The following is a 19,126-nucleotide window of genomic DNA, read 5'->3' as shown; positions in this document are numbered from 1 at the left end:
GCCCTGGCCTTCCCCTGTGCTGGGTCATATAAAGTTTACAAGACCAAGGGGCCTCTCTTCCCAATGATGGCTGATTAGGCCATCTTCTGCTACATTCCATCTAACAAGTTTAAGTCTTGGCTAATCATTTAGTCCAAGTCTGTTACTAATAAGTAATAGCTGGTAAAAGAATGAGTTTGTATAAAAAGATAATTTTAAAGTTTGTATTTTGAATATATTTTTAAACATATACATATAAGTACATACACATAGTAATTACCATTATCTTGCAATACAAGTGTTCTTTTATACTAGTTTCTTTTAATTTTTAAGTAATTTTATACTAGTAATAGCTATTTTCTGTGTTTTGTGTTATGTACATCCAGATTACCCAATTTAAGTGGCTTCAAGTATCAGAAATGTATTTGTTCATGGTTGTAGACGCTAGATATCTAAACGTGATCCTAATCAAGGAAGCAGCAGAACTACACACCTACAGAATTTAGAAGAAAATATGTTCCTTAACTTTTCCAGCTTTTGGTGTTCATCTACTGCCATGCCTTTTCTTGTATCAGCCTTTGCCTGCATCTTCACATTATTTCCTCCTTGATAAATCTCCCTCTAATGTTCTTTTACAGGGACACTTGTTATGGCAGTTAGTGCCCATGTGGATAATATGAGATTGTTTCCATATATCAGTGTTCTTAACCATATCTGCAAGGGCTCTTTTTGCCTTAGAAAGTGTCATTTAGGGACTGGTGAGATGGCTCAACAGTTAAGAGTACTGACTGCTCTTCTAGAGGTCATGAGTTCAAATCCCAGCAACCACATTGTGGCTCACAACTATCTGTAATGAGAAACAAATAAAGAACCTATGGGCCTGAGTGAGTGGGGACCGGAGCAAGAGGAAGAAAGGGAAGGAGGAAAAAGAGAGAAAAAAAGTGTCATTTAGAGTTTCAGGGATTGGGGTATAGTATTTTTGGATGGCCAGTATTCAGACTGCTAAAGTGTCATTGAAAAGTCTTTCACAAGGTTGAAGTTTGGCAAAATGTTAGAGTAATGAAAGAGAAACAGAACCTGGTGCTTTTTCTGGCTGCTAGACCAGTTGAAAAACCAGCTTATGACTCAGACTTTAAAAGAAATTAGTAATTAATGGGAAACGAAGATTCTAAACACCTGTTTTTAGATGCTTTACAACAGACATTTGGAATCCTTGGCCTAGTGATCCAGTGGGTCATTGAAACTTATTTTACTTGACAGTAAATAATGCAGCACATGGCTCACTCTATGTTGTTTAACTCCAACTGCACAGAATGTGTGTTTACATTGTGGATGACTGTCTTGATTTCTGTAACCACTCTGCACTTTGTTCAGAAGTCTTCCTTTTAGTGGACTAAGGAGTGATGTTTCAAATTGTTTTATCTGGCTAGAAGTGTAGCTCTAGAAGCAAGGACTAAGGAGAGAAGATATATTATGGAACATAGGTCTGGTAGTAAGAGTGTTTTTGTTTTTATCATTAGCTCATTATTAGTAAAAATTATATAGTATTGATTATTATATTGGTAAGTCACAGTTTTCTTCAAGGAAGACTTGATACCAGTAGCATTTTTGTAATGAGTGTATTAGAAGTATTCTTAGCCTTGCTACAATTCCTTTAACTAGTGTGGAAATGTTTGTCCTTTACCTGATGCCTTACTTATCCTAAAATTAAAAGATACATAGGTTTCTTTTTCTTCTAGGTGAACATTCTTTGAAGATTTGAGAGAGATAAAATAGGGTGTGCTATTGTAAAAGAAAATAATCATGAATAAAGAGTAAATATAAAACTATATGATGGTCACATATCAGTTATTTCTTAGAATAATTGAAACAAATTGGTTCTTTAATACACATGTGCATTCTACATTAACTCAATGTGACAGTTAGCTTTCATTGTCAACACAATCTAGAATCACCCAGGGAGAGAGTTTCAGTGAGGGAATATCTGCATTGGGTTGGCCTGTGCACATGTCTGTGGAGGGTGTTTCAATTAAGTTCATTGATGTGGAAAGACCCAGTCCACTGAGGGTAGCACCATTCCCTAGGCAAGGGGTTCTGAACTATAACAAGAAAGGAGAAGTCAAATTGATTACAAGCAAGGAATCAAGAGAGCATGAATGCATTCATTTCTTTCTGTTCCTGGCTATAATGTGAATAACTCTTTGAATTTCCTGCCTTGGTTTCCCTACAATGATGGACTATAGCCTGGAGTTGTAAGATGAAATAAACCACTATTCCCACCTCCACCTCAATCCCTGAGTTGCCTTCGTCAGGGTTTTTTGTTTTGTTTTTTTTTTATCACAGCAACAGAAGGAATGATATTTAGGATATTTTAAAAGGCTTTTTGGATGAAAAGGAAATCTGAGAAAAGGCTAGTGTTAGTTTAAAGTGAGGTAGGAAGAGAAAAGATTCATGTAAATAAGGAAATAAGAGTTTTAGGGAAACTAGGTATGGAGTCTTACAGAAAGGAGTAATAAAAACATTAATGCCAGGTGAATAAAGGAAAGGAATGTACTTGCTCAATAATTTCTAAGTATATTTAGATATTTGGCATTTTATGTATAAAAGATATATAATTTAAAATAGATTTGATTAATAAACCTTAAATCAAGTCACAGAGTTACCAAGTTTTATCTTAGAATATTGGAAGCAGTATTATAAAGCACTGTCAGCAGATTAAAGTCTCCTTTGCAAGTAATCCTCTTGTCCTAAGTCTGGCATCTTTTAATAATAGAGACCTGATTTCCTGTTGGAACAGCAGTGCATTTGGTATTAAGACTTTAACCTGTTTTTGTTTTCTTTTTTCCACCTTTCCCTGGCAGCTTAGTCAAACTATGAAACAGGCACGTCACCAGCTGGCATCCTTTAAAACTGTGAGTGAAAAAAAGACATCAGTGCTTCCAAATGGTGGAAGGAAAAGTTGTCCCACCCAAGAGGTATATTAATTTGCAATATGCTGTTTTAAAAAATATGTGAAAGTATAGTTAGCAATTTATTTTTGTATCAACATAATTTAGAAATGCAAAATAATTGGAAGTAATCTTTAATATCTCTTAATAGGGACTGCTTGAATAAATTAGGACATATCTAAGTACATCCATTCTTTAAAAAAATTATATGTTTGAATAGTACCTGAAAATTAGGGAAAACTTTTAGCTGAAAAAAGTATGATATACAATTACATACTCTGTAGTATTAATTTAAAATATATATGTGTTTATTTAACAAATGTCGATACTATGTTGGTGAAAATAAAGATAGAAATCTATCAGGGGACTTCTGTACTAGTATATAATAAATAAATAAATAACCAGAATCTGAAATGAGAAGTTGTGTGTGATAAGAGAAAATGAGACAGGGTGAGAATGTTGTGTGTACAGACAAACATTTGGATAGAAATGGTATAGGACGTTAGTACTGGTCTTCCTTTCCTCCCTTGAACTTGCTGAGAATCAAATCCAGGGCCTCATATTTTTGTATAATATTATAGATGATTTTTCCTTCTATCTTTTTAATTCATAATATATATGTGTTTTACTTTCTAATAAGGAAATAGTAAATTCTATTTTTGTTTGTTTTTCAAGACAGGGTTTCTCTATGTAACCTTGGCTGTCTTGGAACTAACTTTGTTGATTAGGCTGGGCTCACAAAGATCCCCCTGCCTCTGCCTTCAGAGAGTTGGGATTAAAGGTGTGCACCACCACTGCCCGGTGTGAGTACTATTTTTAATAAAGGAATTTAATTCTAAACTTAAGTTTAGAATGAAGAAACTAAGTGTAGATCTAGGCTTAAAAGTATAGTTAGGCCTATACTTGTAAAAGGACATTGTTTGGATGTCCTACTTATTTCAGATTTTACTAGGTGGATGCTCAATTTGTGTGTTTTCATGTGTTTGCTCATTAACTTTGAAGTTTTGGTGGCAGCATGTAGTAAAGTAGACACTTGGGCTTTTTAGTGTGTTGCACCATAAACTGTTCCTCATTTCTTGCCCAGTTTCAGTGCCTACTTGGCATATCGCATAGACCATACACATTGCGTGTTGCTTAACTACAGCAATACATTCAGGGAAATGTGTTGTTAGTTGATTTCCTTACGGTGTAAAGTCATAGTGCATATGTTTACAAACTAAAGGTTATAACATAATTCATTAGGTCATAGTCTTATGGGACCCCATATGTGGTAACATCGGTTAGTTTTTCTTTAAGTGTTACAACATGGCCTTCAAAGACATCTGTCTCTAAGTTTGTAATTGACTGGGTACTAAACTATGAATATCTTCCTCTTCAGTATTAATTACAAATTTAAAAATTAAATTTAAAAAGCAAACGGGCATCTATATGTTCACATATGGTAGCCCATCCTAGATATAGTCATTTGGTACCTTTTTCCTAGTATCCTGTTGTGACTTTTGAAATAACTTTTATTTTGTGCCTTGTTTCTTCTTAAACCTGCCATGAATTCAGACTGTTAGAGTCACTGGCAGGTACCATTAGGAAAAGGATTGGACACTTTCTAATATGCCAGGAAAAAGGTGTTAGTCCCTAGAGACTGATATTCTACATTGTTTGGAATATACTCAGACATTTCAATTGGTGTTTTTCCAGAGAAAATACTGTTCACATAATTAATCCTGTAGAAGAGAGAATTAATCCTGAGATAACATCCTTGTACAAACCAGTTTCATACGTCAGAGGTGCCATTTGAGTGTAATTTACTATTATGGTGATGATAATGAGTTCAGGCTTGCTGCTTGTTTCCAGAGAATGCCATGTTCTTCTCCAGACTAAAGAATAGAAATAGACTCACTCCATATAACTGGGAATGATCTGTGAAATTTTTTTTACACTTACACTTTCATTTATATCTGACCTGTATTCTACCTTCCCATATGTGTGAGACAGAAACTACCAATCAAAAAGAATTACATTGTAACTCAGTTAAGTTCTGCAGTCATTTTTTATTAGACTTTTGTGGCATCTATTTGTTACTGTCATTCAGAATTTGAGATACAAGTACAGCATGTTCTTGTTTGGCCCCTGTCAGTTTGCCAAGACTAGTGGCTAGCAAAGCAGGTTGCCATTTCTAAAGTTTATATATTCTTCCAGTTTATTTTATTCCACATGTTGATGTGTGATTTATTTGTATGTTTTAAGTTCAAGTAATAATTTTTCCCTTTATTCTAAGCAACTGTTTATTCTAGATCATTCGTAAAGATTGAGTATCATGAGGACATTGCTTTCTCTAGACCATTTATATATAGATTGGCTTGTTTTACCTCCCCAGAAAGCCCTTTTTAGAAAACCAGCATATATCAAGATAAATAAATAAACGAGAGGAATACCCCCACCTTGAGGTCCATGTAGGCACTTTAATTACAATGTATTACCAGAACATTTTAGAAAATCAGGTAGGGAAATGTAAATATAGATACTTATTGCCCTTTTATATCTCTTATGAAGAAATGTCTATTAAAAAATTATAATTGGATCATCTTTTTTTATTGTAAAGGTTTATATGTCCCTTCTATGTTATGACTATTAATCTATTAGAAAGTAGACATGTGACCTTCTCCCATTCGGTATATTATCACTTCACTTTATTAGTAGCATCATTTATAGGCTGCTAATTTATTGTTGTCTTTTGTTGTTTGAACTTCCTGTGCTGTAACTCCTACCCATCGATTACCCATCATCAAGGTTTACTCCTATGTCTTCTAAGTACATTAGACTTTTGGCTCTTACTTTGAGGTCTGTATTCATCTTGAGTTGATTTTCATGAGAGAATTGAAGACATTGTTCATTTCATTCTGTTTTCATTTGATACCGAGTTGTCTTAATGCCATCTGTAAGAGTTGTTCTTTTCCCATTGAACTTTCCTGGTGGCAGTTCAGAAGTCAGAAGTCAGTCCACTATAAATGTGTGGGTTTGTTTCTTACCCCTCATCTTTCTAACTAGTATCTGTGTGTCTGTATGATTTTCTTGTTAATTCTGTTGTTTTTTTCTGTCTTGCTTTTTTCTTTAAGCCAGCTGGCATTTTGATAGGGATTCTCTTGAGTCTGTAGATCAACCTGTAATCTGCAGTGTTGGAAATATGCCCATGGTTGGTTGTGTTTGTGTGTGTGTGTGTGTGTGTGTGTGTGTGTGTGTGTGTGTGTGTGTATGTGTATGTGTGTGTATTCAATAAGGTTTGAGGATATTTCCCAGGCTGGTATCCACTCATGAGTTCATGTTGTTACCTTCAAGTTCTGGGACTACAGATTGTCCACCAAATTCTGTAATACTGCCAAAGAACAATATTGTCTCCCACTATGAATGTGGGGTATCTTTTCATGTATTTAGATCTTTATTTTCTTTTAATTATATTTTATAGTTTAAAGTGTATAGCTGTGTATTTTATAAACATTTAATGCTATTTGAATACATTCTTCTGTTAGAAGTCAGACTTCTTTGCAGTATCTAAAGACTTATTGTTCTTAAAGTTTTGTTGTAAATATATGGTTTCTACTTGTAATAACTGCTACATTTGGTGGGGCTTTATTTTATTTTATTTTTTTTAGGGCCTTGGCTGTGGGAAAATTTCATTTGTTGCTGTAAGTGAGGAGAGAGATACTTTGTTTGTGAGCTGCCAGCAGGATCTCCTTTCTGAAGACAAAGAAAAGGCTTTCAGCAAAGTTCAGGTAAGGCAATAAAATAATCCAGGGTTCTCAGTTTTAGCTACTTGGGAGACTGAAGCAGAGGATTACAAGTTCCACATCAGCCTTGGATACAGAGTGAGCCTGTTCAGTGTTCAGTGTTCAGTGCCAGCCTGAACAATTTTGTGAGACCTTATCCCAAAATACAAAGAGGATTGAGTATGTAGCCCAGGGGTAGAGTGTTTGTCTGTTATGCATGAAGCCCTAGTTCAGTCACCAGTAATGCAAAAAAGTTTTTTTTTTTTTAAAGTTTTTGACTAAATGGATTTACATTGACTCAGGCTATTTTAAAGTTGAACAAATACTAATGTTTCATCTTTTATTATAGTTTTGTTTGATTATGATATCATTTAGTATTATTTTAGGACTCAGAAAAAAATCTGGTGGTTTTTTTTTTTTTTTTTTGTTACCATCTAACAGTCTCTGTTTTATTTATATTTCCTTTTAGAAAGTAAAATTCAAAAATCCCTTATCTGTTGTGATAAAAGAAGATGAACGAAAGCAATTACATCCTCATAGCCTTCAGGCTGGTCTTCCAGAAGCCCAGGATTATTTTGTAGAAGTTCAAAGCGGCCTTCCAGAATCTCAGAGTGATGTCATAGATGTTGAGCCTAAAGCTTCAAGAATTGAACCTAAAACTCTAGGTGTTGAGCCAGACACCCAGGCCACTGGAATGGAGTGTCAGACTACAGAGCCAGAAGGCCAGGTTGTTAAGACAGAGATTCAGGACATTCCTAACGTCCAGACTGTTGAGCTAGATGGGAATACTGAGTTGGAAGCCCAGGATTTTCTACCCTCACACCAGGCCTTTCTATCCAGAGACCAGGATTCTTTACCCAAAAATCACTGTGTTCTCCCTAATTACCCGAATGTTTTACCTAAATACCAGAACCAGCATTTTCTACCAGTAGACCAGGAATTTCTACCTAGAAACCAACTTGCTTTACCCAAAGAACAGAATCATCCACTTAAATGTCAGAAGCAGGATCTCCCACCTAAAGAACAGTTTCCCCTGCTGAGACATCAATATATTTTACCTATATATCAGGACCAAAGAGATCCACGTGTTCTTCCTAAATGTCAGGATCATGATGTTCTTTCCAAAGCCCAGAATTATCTACACAATTATCAGGAGCAGGATCTTCAACTCCAAAACCAGGTAAAGTAGAGCAGGAAGCAGGGTACAAGACACACGTGACTCTCAGTTTGCAGTAGGACCCGAAGGATTCCTCTACAGCTGATTTGGAGATTCCAAGCTGGAAATGGCAGTTTCCTGATTGATTTTTTTTTTTTTTTTCAAAACTTCGGAGTTCTTACAAAATGTAATGTCAACAATATATTTCAACTTTCTGGGAGATTTATGTATAAAAATAATCATCTGTTTTGGCAGCTGGAAATTGGAAAGAGGCATGTCTCACAAGCACCCAATTGTGTCTTTCTGCTAGAGATCATTTAGAGGTTAAGGAAGGAGGAGATGTGCAGTGAGAACAGCACTTAGGGTTGTAGTTGGCCAAATTCTCACCCAAGCTGACAGTTTGTTATCTTAATGCAGCAATCAGCACATTGTATTTGCTCTTATTAAAGCAAATATAGAGAAGCCAGAATCAGTTCTGAGAGTAGACAAGCGAGTTAAGTGCTTGCTCTGATGTTTGTCAAGATCTCCCTGGCGCTATCAGGTCTCCATCAGCAGCAAGGTAGAGCAGGAAAAGGACAGAGATTAGCAGAAACTTAACTGTTTGGGGTTTAACTCGGATCTCAAAGACTAAGCTGAACTTGAGAACTGATTAAAAAGTGGCTTCCTGCCATTATACTTCATATTACTCTGAATTTAAAAAAATTACCTTGAGGTTTTCGCCAGTCTTAAATATCATTTCTGTCATATTATTCTGTTACACAATGTATTTTTTTTTCTCTTTTAGGAAGTAAACTCTAAGGAGTCATTCTCTGATATAACAGATGGGAAAGGGAGAGAAATATTTTCTCTGGTGAGTTATCAGTATCTCCCTCCCAAACCACACGTTCAAGACTTTATCAGAGACAAAGTAGGGCAGAATGGCATTAGTGGGAATGTAGTTATGAGTTCTATTAGAATGGCACTCTGCTTTAAGAAGAATGAACGTAGGGTGTAAACCCTCAAGAATTCTGTTCTTGGTGGTATCTTTTTCTGTTCTATCTTACACCTAATGGTAATATGGCCCTGTTTTATTTAGTAAACCGTGCAAGTCAAATAAATTCTCCTACTCAAAAGGCAGTTAAATTGTTTTAATTTACCAGGAACATTCTCTGTTGTTGATTTCTGCAGTATTATCACAAACTCATTGTCCTGAAGTGAAGAACATAAAATATAGTAGTTGACCTTAAGCTATTTTAAGGTTGGTGTGTTTGTTAGACTCTTGGGTGTAGTTTAGGATTAAGAATTAAAATTGAAAAGTTGGATTAAGAGTGTAGCATTGTCATGGATTTTAGACCATCAAGATTTCCATGGAGTTCTCACTGAAACAATTTTGTAATCATGCAAGATTTTGACTGACTTATTACCCTGACTGTTATTATCATGATATATTGCCATTATTATTGTTTTTATTATCTTTTAGGACATGTTTCCCAAGAAACCCTCAACTTTTATGAGAAGAGAGAGGGGGGATAAGGAGTTACCTCTGGAGCTTCCTCAGTATGCTCCATCTCAGATCCAGGACCAAGTCTTCCTTAGAGAACAGGTAGAGAACATCTATAGAATAAGCGCCATATAAACCCTGAGAAAAAAAAAAGACCATTAATTCAATCAGGATTTATTAAGCTAGCTTTTATGTGGAATACATACGCTTAAGGCTAAGAGTAAAATGTCTAGGTATTTTGAAATGTGCCAAAAAAATCTGTGGTTAGCTTTAAAATACTCCTAAAAAGGTTGGAGAAGGCACTGGAGAGATGGCTCAGTGGGTTAAGAACTTTGGCTGTCTTCCAGAGGAATCAGGTTCAGTTCCCACCACTCACACTGTGGTTCACAGCCTTCTTTAGCTACAGTTCCAGGGAATCCAGTGTCTCCTTCTGACTTCTGCAGGCACCAGGTACACATGCAGTACACAGTCATACACACAGGCAAAGCTTACACATGAAAAATACACATAGAAAATAAATTTTTAAAAAAGTTGGAGAAGTCATAGATGAAAAAAATAAAGATTGCTAATAAGGGTGCCATCAGGGATTCATTATATTAGTTCCTATTTCATGGTGTGTTTGGAAATTTTTGTGAGACACAGACACATAAAACACACACTCTTTGTTCTGTCAATAGTGTAAGATTTTCTCTTGTATTATAATGAGCCCATTATTTCTTTCGACACAGTTTGTAGTTCGTTTTGATCAAGTGTATCAGACAGACTTTATCTGGAGAGAAATGGGAGAGTACTTTAGAAGACTACACATGTTTCACACAGTATTTGAGACCTAACCTTTCCAGGAGAATAAGTACAAGGAGTGAAGAAGGTGCTGCAAAGAACAAAATGCTTAGATTTGGCCTTAAGACTTGACAGGCAGTGTAGTAATTGCTTCAGGTGTATACTGTTAAGGTCAATAATAAAGAGCAAAGAACAGAAACAGACTGCCTTTTGTTCTGTTTGCCATTCTGATAGATTAAAACTACTACAGTCCTCATCATAAGCTTTAATTGCTGCTGTAGATGTCATCCTCGTGTTTGGGCAATTTATATTGTTATTTATACTGTCTTATAGTACAGGAGCTATAAGCTGGTATCACATGGTAGATGAGAGATGGCAAAAGGAGTTATAGCCAGAGTACTATGCATTATATGAAATCCAGGACTCACACTCCATCAGCAAGCAGGTAGAGTAGTATTTAGTACAGATGGTGTAAGCAGTGGGAAAAAAAAATGCTCTCCTCATTAATAACATTTTAAAATGATAGCTACCTTCATGAAGTATTAACAGTAGCCAAAACGATTTTAGAACCTTGAATTCATTATCTTGCTGACTTTTTACAATAACCTGGGAGATAGATACTGATACCTTGTCTTATAGGTAAAATTTACAGTCGTTTTACAGATGGTGCTAAGTTTGATAGTGACAAGAAATATTTCTACTTTTATGCTATATAATAGATCAGAACATTCTGGTTTATTTAGATTACATGGGGCTATGTCAGAAGTCTGTAGCATTTTGACTATTATGTCCCCATTTACACAATCTGATGTGTGTTTCAGAGCCAGCAGCCCTCTGTTAGGACAACTGAAAGGTGGCAAGAGGATTTGTATCTCAGTGGCCATGAATGTCTTCAGCCCAGACAACGGAGAGACACATGCAGCAGGCGACAGGTAAGACAGACCACAGAGTGTATGTGCTGTTGCAGACGTCTTAGTAAGCAGGGAGACTGATCAAAAACCATATTGCTGTGAAGATTATTTTAGAGCTTGTGCCAGAATTTCTTAGGGTAGCATTGGCCAAAGTTTGAGGCTACTGAATTAAGATCTCTAGTGTTAAAAGAAATGTCACAAAGCTGTGATCTTACACACATCTACTAAAATTCTTCTACCCTCTCTATTGTTTCTGTTGGAGGTTTTATGAATTATTTTAGAATAAAAGGCTCTAGGTAACTAGTAGTGTTAGGGTGCCTGAAAGAGATCAACAGATTTCCTCTTGTCCTCTTTAAAGGAGTCAAAATGACAGAATGTGGGCTGAAGCTTCTGCTGAATTGCTGCTCTTTGGGACTTTCAGTTTGGGCCTGCAAGATTGGCTTAGGATGTTCTGTTATAGCTTCTTCAACATTGTCATGTACATAAGCTGAAGGACCTGAGCAACAAGGCCCTTTATTGGTTCTTTCTGTCTGTTATAGTTTAGGTTTAAAATGTCCCCAAAGGCTCATTTGAAGGCTTGGTCTCCAGCTAGTGGTGCTATTGAGAAGTGATTGGATCATGAAGGTACTAACCTCATAAATGGGAGGTGGAGACTGGTATAGAAGATCATCACTAGGCGTGTGTCTTGGAAGAATGTACCTTTTTCCTGGCCTCTGCCTGTTTCACTCATTCCTGTCTGTGTGAAGTATATCATTTTGCTCTACTGCGTGCTCCTGCCTTGATGATATGTCTTACAATAGTCCCACAACATGGTACCAGAAACAACACATTCATGTGACTTTAGGCTGATATTTCTGAAACTAAGTCCACACAAGTCTTTAAAGCCTCCCTTAGTTTACTTTATCAGGAATTTTCTTGCATAAAGAAAATCAAAAGCTGGGCATGGTAGCATACATCTTTAATCACAGCACTTGAGCCAGAGGCAGTTGGATTTCTCAGAGCTTGAAGTCAGCCTGTTCTACATAGACCCTGTCTCAAAAAAAAAAGGGAAGGAAGGAAGGAAGGAAAGCAAAGCTTTCACAATTATTACTATTGTTAGTTATAGATAATTGAATTTTTTTGCCAATATTACCTATTCTGACTATAGTAGAGCAAGAGTGGTTTCTTTTTCAATATGTATTCTGCATTCATTTTTTTTCTTGTAGACTTTTGTGCCATTAATTATCTTATATAGTGAATGTATCTTAAACTACTTCCCTTGTATAGATGTTCTCAAATGTTTTCCATTTAAACAAACAACCCAAAACTACTTTGGACCAGAGAGATATGGACCATTGGTAGAGAGCTTACCTAGCATGCTCAAGGTCCTTGCTTCCTTCCCCAGTACCACAGAAACAAAATGAAAATAAGACTCCTCTTGAGTTCTATAGACAGTGGTTTTATCATCCACTGACTTAGACATATAGGCAATTTCTCAGTTACCTATATTCTGATTACTGTCCTCACTAATACCTTTGAACTTGAGTACTGTTTAGAAGGTTCCTAGATCCGTTCTTGTAAAATCAGTGGATACTTGACTTCTGATATGCTGCTGACCCTTTGCAGCATTGAAATAGGAAACTGCTTGGTCCTGAACCTTTTCCTTTTTTGTAATCCACTCCTAAAATTTTGATTACTTTTTCTGAGCCTTCCTGTTTATTGAATTTGTTTTCTGTTAGTATGCTGTATTTTTAAAATTGCTAAATAGTCTCAGTTTCTCTGTATGTCTCTCTTCATCCCTTCCTCCCTCCCTCTCACCCTCTCACTCTCTCTACCACTCTCTTACCATCTCCATAACATTTACTTCTGTGACTTCAGCTGCCAGATATTTTATTTTGATGATTTTGAAATCTATTTAGGAATACCAAGTGACTTATCTCAATTCTTATATTCTACAGGTACTCCAAATTGAAGATTTTCTGAGTGCTCATTCCAGAGCAGTTACTTTACCCACTTAATTGTACAAAATACAATCCTAGGAATTATTTTTATATATCTTCTGTATCTTGATTTTTGATCCCTTTTCAATTAGAAAAATTTTATTATTATTGTGTGCTTATGGCATGATGTAATATAATTCACATTCCATGGAGTGTGTGTGTGTGTGTGTAGGTCAGAGACAGTTTGGTAGAGTCAAGTCTTCATGGCTTCACTGTCGTCTTGACCCACCTGAGAAGAGGGAAACCTCAGCCGAAGAATTGCTTCCATCAGATAGGCCTGTGGGCATGTATGAGAGGAATCTTCTTATTTGCTATTTGATGTAGGAGGGCCCAGCAGACTGTGAGTGATGCTACTCACGGCCAGGTGGTCATGGGTTATATAAGGTAGGAAGCTGAGCAAGCCAGGGGAGGTGGGCCATGAAAGCAACATTCCTCCATGGCCTCTGCTTCAGTTCCTGATTTAGGTTCCTGCCTTAGCTTCCCTCAATGGTAGGCCATAATCTGTGAGCCAAATAAACCCTTTCCTTTCCTAAATTGCTTTTGGTTAGTGTTTATCCATCACAGCAATGGAGAACCAAACTAGAATAGTAGGCTGTCTCCTTCTACAGTTCCTTGAGTTCCAGGAATCAACCTCAATCAAGCCTCTAGGCTTGTGCAGCAAACTCCTTAAGTCATCTTGCCTCCTCAGATCCTCTTGATAAGGCAGATTGGGGCAGTTTCATATTAAACTTTTCTATTCTTGTTGCCATCATTTTAGCTCAGGCCTTTGCCATTCCTTAACTGGTCTTTTAATTGACACCCAGTGCCTACCTCCACTTTGTCTGATCTAGGAAACTGACTTCTTCTTGGCTTTGACTTTTCTTTTCTTTTCCTTTTTTTTTTTTTTTTTTTTNNTTTTTTTGGTTTTTCGAGACAGGGTTTCTCTGTATAGCCCTGGCTGTCCTGGAACTCACTCTGTAGACCAGGCTGGCCTCGAACTCAGAAATCTGCCTGCCTCTGCCTCCCAAGTGCTGGGATTAAAGGCATGCACCACCACACCTGGTGGCTTTGACTTTTCTATTCCATTTCAATTTATCTTTCACAGTACAGTTAGACAGAACATGTCATTTATAGATGCCAATTTAATTTTAGTGCTCCCAAATTGATCAGTTAGGATTCATTTCAATAATTTTTCAATGCAAAATTTTAAATATAGAAGTATAGACAGAATAAAGATCAAAGTTGCCTTTCCATATTCTATTTCCTCAGCCTTTCCTTTTCTCCAGATATACCTACTATCAACACTTTAAAGTTCATCAATCTAGACCACTTAGTTTACATACACATGTATATATGTGTGCATTCAAATGTATTTTTAATTGGGTTATATATCACATAATTTTTATATAATGACATTGTATATCTATTATTTAGCTTTATAAACTTCAACTATTGAATTGTGATACTATATTTTTATGTGTAGTAGAAATATATAAACATTTAGGTATACCCTCTTGGAGATGTTTCTAACTTATGTCTGTGACTTCTTTTCATTTATGCACTGGAAGCCAGTAGCAGGACAGACACTGCTCCAAACTCACCCCTGTCCCAGATTATGACAAACAGAAGTGCATGCCTGGGAGATAGTTTTACCCATAGACAAGTTTTAAAAGGAAAAACATCTTAAAAATAAATATGGGGAAGAAATGATGAAATATGAAAAAGTAATTCTTTGTTTCTTATATGACAAAAACCTTATAAAACATTTAAAATGAAATGTTGGGATATGTGCATGTAATCCACAGATAAATTCTTGTGGAAGGTTTAAACACTAGAAAAACAGAGAGGGCTGAGGGTAGTAGTGCAGTGCTTGATGGATGAGTACCTGGAAAATCCTGTGGTCCCAGAATACATGAATATTTAAGACATGTAGCAAAATATACCATGTAAATCATTTTTATTCATAATAAAAGTATATTTTTGAATTCTTGAAACAGAGTCTTCATATATAGCATATATAGCCCAGATTAGCCTTGAACATGAAATCTTACCTCAGTCTCTGAATATTGGAATTACAGTTTCAGCCACCACTCAGTTCATTTTGAACATTTTCAAATATATGCTCCAGTGGCAGTATCTTCACAGTGTTTGACAGCCTGTGAATTATCTGTCTCCAAAACATTTTTTAGCCCTATATATTTGGAACTCTATACCAATTACACAAAAGCCCGCTACTCTGTCCTGCTGCACCATCCAGCTTCCAGTCTCAGAGTCTGATTCTTTAAGTACCTCATGACTTAGCTTCATACAATATTTGTCCTCTTGTGACTGTCCTGCTTCATTTAGCATAATGCTATAGCATGGTACAGCATTTTCATTTTAATATCTTTAATAATGTGTATATGTATGTGTGTGTTATATTTTATTCATGCATTAATGGACACTTGGGTTGTTCATGAATAAGCTCTAACAAACATGGGTATATAACATTGAAATGTCTCTTTCTGCTGCTGAATCCAATCACTAGAGCAATAGTGATGGGAGAAAAGCTTTGTTTATAAGCTAGCAAGTGTGAGATGGAAGGTTTTCACACTCAAGTTCCATCTTGTCAGAGGTTACAAGCTGAAAAGTTTACATGGTGGTTCTGGGAGTCTAAATTTAGCTGTAGTCAGGTGAGCACTGGATTGATGATTAATTTTTGTGTGTTTATGATGGGAACTCAGGGTCTCATTCATGCTGGCCAAATGTTCTATTTTGGGGCTCTACCCCTAGCCTGACAGTTCTTGTAGTAATTGATTGTGTTACATGATTTTGATGCCATCCATAGGAATACCAGGGATTCCTGGTTCCTGTAAACTTAATGCTGATGAGTAGGAAGTCATCCTACCATTGGCTTTCTTGAATGTTTTCCCTTGCTTTTCTTTTTAGGCAAGGCTGATGACAGTGTTAAGTATTTGGAAAGTGGGTCATAAGAGAGCAAAGCAAAACAGATACAATGAAAAATAGATTTGCTCTGTTGTTAGGACATAAGTTAATCCATTCAGTTTTAGAACAGACTTATAGTGTTTGAGTGACTTAACTTACCTATTTTGGGGTCTATAATACTTCTGATCTCTGGGACAGCAACTTAAAGGAGAAAACACTTATTTTGGTTCATGATTTTGAAAAGTTAACTCCATAGTTTCTTGGTCCTAGGTACTTGAGCAAAATATCATTGTAGCAACAATATGTGAAAGGAATGTTCAAGTCATGGTAGATAGAGACGAAGGGACTGGGAACCCAGTATAACCTTCACTGTCACATTTCCAATGGGCTACTTCCTTCAACTAGTCCCTACCTCCTAAATGTTCTAAAGCCTACCAAAATAGTGCCAATACCTGGGGACCAGTGTATGGACATCTGGGGTGATGGGGGAACATGTCATATTCCAAGCATACCTGATTTGAAAATTTCTTCCATTTCCTATGTTACCTTTTTACTCTGAGAGTGTCCATTTGTATGCAAGTATTAATGTAGATCATTTTTTTAAATGTTGCCTATATTTTTTGTATCATATTCAGGAAATTGCCAAATCTGGTGTTAAATAGCTTTGCCCTCTTCTAGTCATATATACTAGAATTGGTTTGTTTTTTTTTATATTGTTTACATCTCTTGATTTGATTTATGATGAGTTAATTTTTGTAGATGGTATATGCTAAAGGCTGAGCTTCATTTTTTTTTTGTATATGAATAACCATTTCTGTAATACTATTTGTTGAAAAGACTGTCTTTTTCCACTGAGTGGTCCTGGCTTCCTTTTCTAGAGCATTTGACTATATGTACCATGGCTTTTTAAATAGTCATTTAGTTAATATACATTTTATATTTGTTTTACATATTTCTTTGTAAAGGTCTTGATTTAATTTATATGGTTTGGATGGGATTATAACCCAGTAGTAGAGTGTTTGGTTCATGTGCACAAGCCCCTGAGTTTCAGCCTCATCACCACAAAAAGAAAATATATGTGGTTGATCCCTTAACATTGATTTCAGCCAGCAGCAGAAGCATAACTCAAACCTGAATAAAACTTATCTCACATGTATTTTCTCTGTGAGGCACATAACAGCCCCTACTCACTGCACACACATGTCTCTTGTGCTAGAAATTGAATCCACACCACAACCTTTCTATGCTTAGGAGTGATAATATATCTGCAGTAAAATTGTAGTGGTGTGAGGGTCATGTTACCAGAGAAATTACCAACAAAATGCACAAAAGCACATCAAATTTGTCATCAAGTAGACTGCAGAAAAGATGCTTGTTTATGTTATGAGAGGTGAAACAGCCCCAGCTGGCAACATGCATTCTTTTGTTACTCAAATCTTTCATGTCTTTGCATGTCTGCAAAGGACCACATGGGTGCTGTGACTGTTGGGGTTCCATATAGATTTGAATGAGCATGTAATTTGTGAGTATGACAGTGAGTACAAATGTACAGTCTGTATTTTGTGAGTACTCACAGGGTGGCAGCCAGTGTAATCAGTGTGAGAATACTTTTATCACCTCCGAACGATTCTGTTGCCTGGAGTGGTCTGCTTCCATAGTCCTTCCTCTAGTACTGAAGATCAGTAATTTTTAAAATAAGCAATTTTAAAGTAAATTTTTTTCTTTAAAAGTCAGAAATTATTGCTTAGCTTATGAAATGCTCAGGTAGGTGTACCAATTAACATTAAGACTTGTTCTAGAAGATAGAGTAGGTAATTAGCCCCAGTTTCTTCCATGCCATATCAGGCAGACACATGGAGAAGATTCACAGAACTTTTGGCAGTTTTGTCATGTTTTGTCATTGGACTTTGTAGCAGGTCTATGAGGAGTATCGGTCGGGACTGAGCACTGAAGAGCAGGCTCTGCTGGCATTTCAGTCTGGAGTAGATCAAGAAGAAGATAAAAAAGAGGTATGTGATGTTGCTGCTTCTAAATTCTGTGTGAAGTTGGAAGCAGTTCACTAGTCTAACTCATTAGAATAGCAGATTCTGGGGCTGGAGAGAGAGCGCAGCAGGTAAGAGCCCTTCGAGAGAACCTGAGTTCAATTCTCAGTCCCTCAACCACCTGATAGCACCAGTCTCAGATGACCTTATGCCTTCTTCTGGCCTTTGCAAGCACTGTATGCACTTGGTACAGAGGCATACATACATGCAAAACATTTTGCCAACATACACAAGAAAAATGAAAGATTTCAGTAACCCAAAATGCATGTTGCTTGCTGGGACATGTAAAATTACATAAATATTTTCTAAAAATGGAAAAAGAAAATCAGAAATTCCGAAGATGTTAAGTCAGTATGATATGCTTAACTTCTCTTATAGACTCTTGGGATTTAAGCTGCATTTGTGTGAAATCAAAGATTTGATTCAAGTGAAATTCCAGCTGTACACATTTGCCACTATAACTTATGTAAAGGAATACTTTTATGTATGGCTCCCGTGGCCCTTCAATGAAAAGGTAGTTTAAACTAACAGTTTTAAATCCTAGCTGGCCATGTGCCAGTGTCAAATGGGAAACATTCTTCTGCTGCATCTTCAATAATGAGAGTTACTCTAAAGATTAAGATTCTTTGACCAAAGTGTACGTGTAGATATGCCATCTCTTTGAGTATCCTGTGTCCTTGAAAGAGAATACGTTAATCCAGAGGTATAAACAGATCATCCACAGTATAGGAGCACATGCTTTTATTATACTCATTCTGTTTATGAACATGATACTTTGATATACTTCATCTCTTTTGTACTTCTCTTATCATGTTTGGTTGGCTTGGAGTATATTTTTGTGATGTGATTTTAGTCTTTACAAGTTAAGTGGGCTATTGTTCTATTATAGAGTGCCTCCCTTCCTTTCTCTGTGGCCCTGCTTTTATGATACTGCTTGAGAGCACAGAGTAAATGTAGTATTACCTTATTGTGTCAATTATAACAATTTCTTAGGTACTATTGACAAGTGCACTATACTGAGAGCAATCTGATACACTCGTGTGCATGTGTGTGTGTGTGTGTTCAGATCATATTAATTATTTCAGCTTTTACTAAGAGTAAACTAAACTTTCACTTTTACTGGTTTGTCTATTAGCAAAATAGTTATGTACTTGAAAACAGTCCTGTTGTCAATCTAGAAGGAAGT

At 36.3% G+C, this 19,126-nt stretch overlaps 1 protein-coding gene across 1 annotated transcript in view; it reads left to right on the top strand.

Annotated features, from left to right (window-relative positions):
- The window catches only part of Ccdc15 (coiled-coil domain containing 15), a 66,109-nt gene that overhangs the window by 22,482 nt on the left and 24,501 nt on the right, over window positions 1-19,126 (top strand). The window contains exons 5-11 of the mRNA XM_021206817.2: window positions 2,841-2,954; window positions 6,575-6,694; window positions 7,158-7,868; window positions 8,629-8,694; window positions 9,304-9,426; window positions 10,926-11,036; window positions 17,812-17,907. Coding sequence (XP_021062476.2) covers window positions 2,841-2,954; window positions 6,575-6,694; window positions 7,158-7,868; window positions 8,629-8,694; window positions 9,304-9,426; window positions 10,926-11,036; window positions 17,812-17,907 — 1,341 coding nt within the window. The remainder of the gene's footprint in view (window positions 1-2,840; window positions 2,955-6,574; window positions 6,695-7,157; window positions 7,869-8,628; window positions 8,695-9,303; window positions 9,427-10,925; window positions 11,037-17,811; window positions 17,908-19,126) is intronic.

Source organism: Mus pahari, chromosome 10, assembly GCF_900095145.1.
Source record: "Mus pahari chromosome 10, PAHARI_EIJ_v1.1, whole genome shotgun sequence".
Classification (NCBI taxonomy): Eukaryota; Metazoa; Chordata; class Mammalia; order Rodentia; family Muridae; genus Mus; species Mus pahari.
Note: the sequence above shows the minus strand (reverse complement) of the source record. Positions and strands in the feature narration are given on the sequence as shown.